The 1,975-nt window shown below is 32.1% G+C and overlaps 1 protein-coding gene across 1 annotated transcript; it reads right to left on the minus strand.

The window, feature by feature from the left end:
• Positions 1-264: 264 nt before the first annotated feature.
• EIN_165420 (serine/threonine protein kinase ppk14, putative) lies at positions 265-1,542 on the minus strand (the record flags this gene model as incomplete). Its single annotated transcript, XM_004255795.1, has 1 exon — positions 265-1,542. One exon carries the CDS (start codon positions 1,540-1,542, stop codon positions 265-267), a length of 1,278 nt encoding a protein of 425 aa, XP_004255843.1.
• Positions 1,543-1,975: the final 433 nt, after the last annotated feature.

The raw sequence follows: 1,975 nt of genomic DNA on the forward strand, positions 1-1,975 counted from the left end.
TTAGTGTTAATTCTTATTTATTTTAACAAAATTAATTAATACAAAAAAACATGATAATACACAATAATTTATAATATAATTATTACCAATGAAACTATTATTTATAATCAAAAACAATTAACTAATATAATTATTAATTTAATTAAACTGATAATTATTAATTATATTAGTAATTTAATTAGAATAAATAGTAAAATTCAAAGAATAGTTATATATTAATAAAAATATTATTAAACCAACTTACAAAAAAAAAATCACACACAATTATTTTTCAAGATTTTCCCCCAATATGATTTGCACTTGTGCTGGTTGTTGCAATTTTTTCTCCGAATTTGTTTCGTTTTGTTTTTGAATGGCGTCGCCAGTTTTTTCCAATTTTTCGTCCAACTTGTCTTTTTCCAAAATCTGGGCGAGTGTGAGATTTTCGCTTTTTCGCTCACGATCTTTTTCATCACTTTCCTCTTCTTTGAGTTTTTGTAATGCTTCTAGTTCTTTTTCTAGATACCCGTCGTCGGTCTGATTTTCGTCGAAATATTTTGTGTCTTCTGGTCCCGAAATTTTAGGGATAATAGGTGGTGTTATATTTCTAATTAATTGGAATTTGACTCCTTTAAAAAAGTTATGAGCTTTAATTTCCTCCGCCCCGTCTTTAGCGCCTATTCTCTTTTCTGGATCGTTTTGGAGAAGTTCTCTCATGAGATCTTTAGCATTAGTAGAGATGGGATATGTCCAAGTTTTCGGGAACATTAGTTCCCCATCTAAGATATTAGAAAACACGGTATCTCTATTTCTATTAAAAAACGGAGTTCTTCCATACAAAATCTCATACATTAAGATCCCAAAAGTCCACCAGTCGACTTGAGCGGAGTACCCGAAGCCGACCAAGACTTCTGGAGCTAAGTACTCTGCAGTCCCCACAAAGGAGTTAGTGATGAAGTCTGGCTCTTTCTTAAATTTCTCATGTGCAGCTTTAATAACGTCAACTACGTTCTCTTTAGTCGGTTCTGTTTTACTTAAGTCGAAGTCGGACAACATGATGTGCCCGGAACTATTTAATAGAACGTTTTCTGGTTTTAAGTCTCTATATATAATTCCATTTAAGTGAAGGTATTCTAAAGCTAATAATATCTCAGCTAAGTAAAACCGAGCAGGTTCTTCAGGAAGAAACTTGTGCGGTGTCTTGCGAAGTGCTCGATAAAAGTTCCCCCCAGCACAATAGTCCATAACAAAGTAAAAACATTTTTCAGTGGAGAAGGACCAATACAAATGCGTTAAAAATGGGTGGTGAGTTGTTTTTAAGATCTCACGTTCTGTGGTCACTCGGTCCGTTTTATTTTGTTGAGTCATTGCTGCCTTTGAGCGAACTTTCATCGCAAAATAATGAGATGTGTTGTTGAGTTGAACTAAATAAACATGGCCAACATTGCCACGCCCTATCATCTTCACTTTGCGGAAATCTAGTAACCCAACTGTCTTGGGAAGGTCTTGATCACCACTTGGTGATGAACTTAAGACCGGGTTCATTGGTTTGATGTCACTCATCTTTTTCAAGTTTTCAAGTTCTTGGTTTGAAGCTTTTTCTTGTGTTAAAGTACTATTTAAAGACGGACCTGCCTCTTCAAAAATGCGTTTTCTGGTGGGAAATTTGGAATTGGAATTTTATTGTTAGTTTATATGGTTTGGTTTTAGTTTTTAAGTTAATTAAAATTGGTAAACAAAAAATAAAAAAAAATAATAAAAAAACAGAAGGGTTGAGTTTTTTTAATCAATTTTTGTCATAAAAAACAACGAATCGGCATTTCAAGTTGTTACAAACAAAAATTCAAATAATTAGGTAAAATTGCGGAAAAGAGGTTGGGTAGTTTAATTTTTAAAAAATGATAAGCTGAAAATGCGTAAGTTTTTTTTCTTGAAATGTTATTTTTTTTTTTAAATTAAATTAAAAAAGTGGAATTTTTATTATTGTTAATTGGAC

This window comes from Entamoeba invadens, assembly GCF_000330505.1.
Source record: "Entamoeba invadens IP1 unplaced genomic scaffold scaff_1105074725133, whole genome shotgun sequence".
Lineage (NCBI taxonomy): Eukaryota > Evosea > Mastigamoebida > Endamoebidae > Entamoeba > Entamoeba invadens.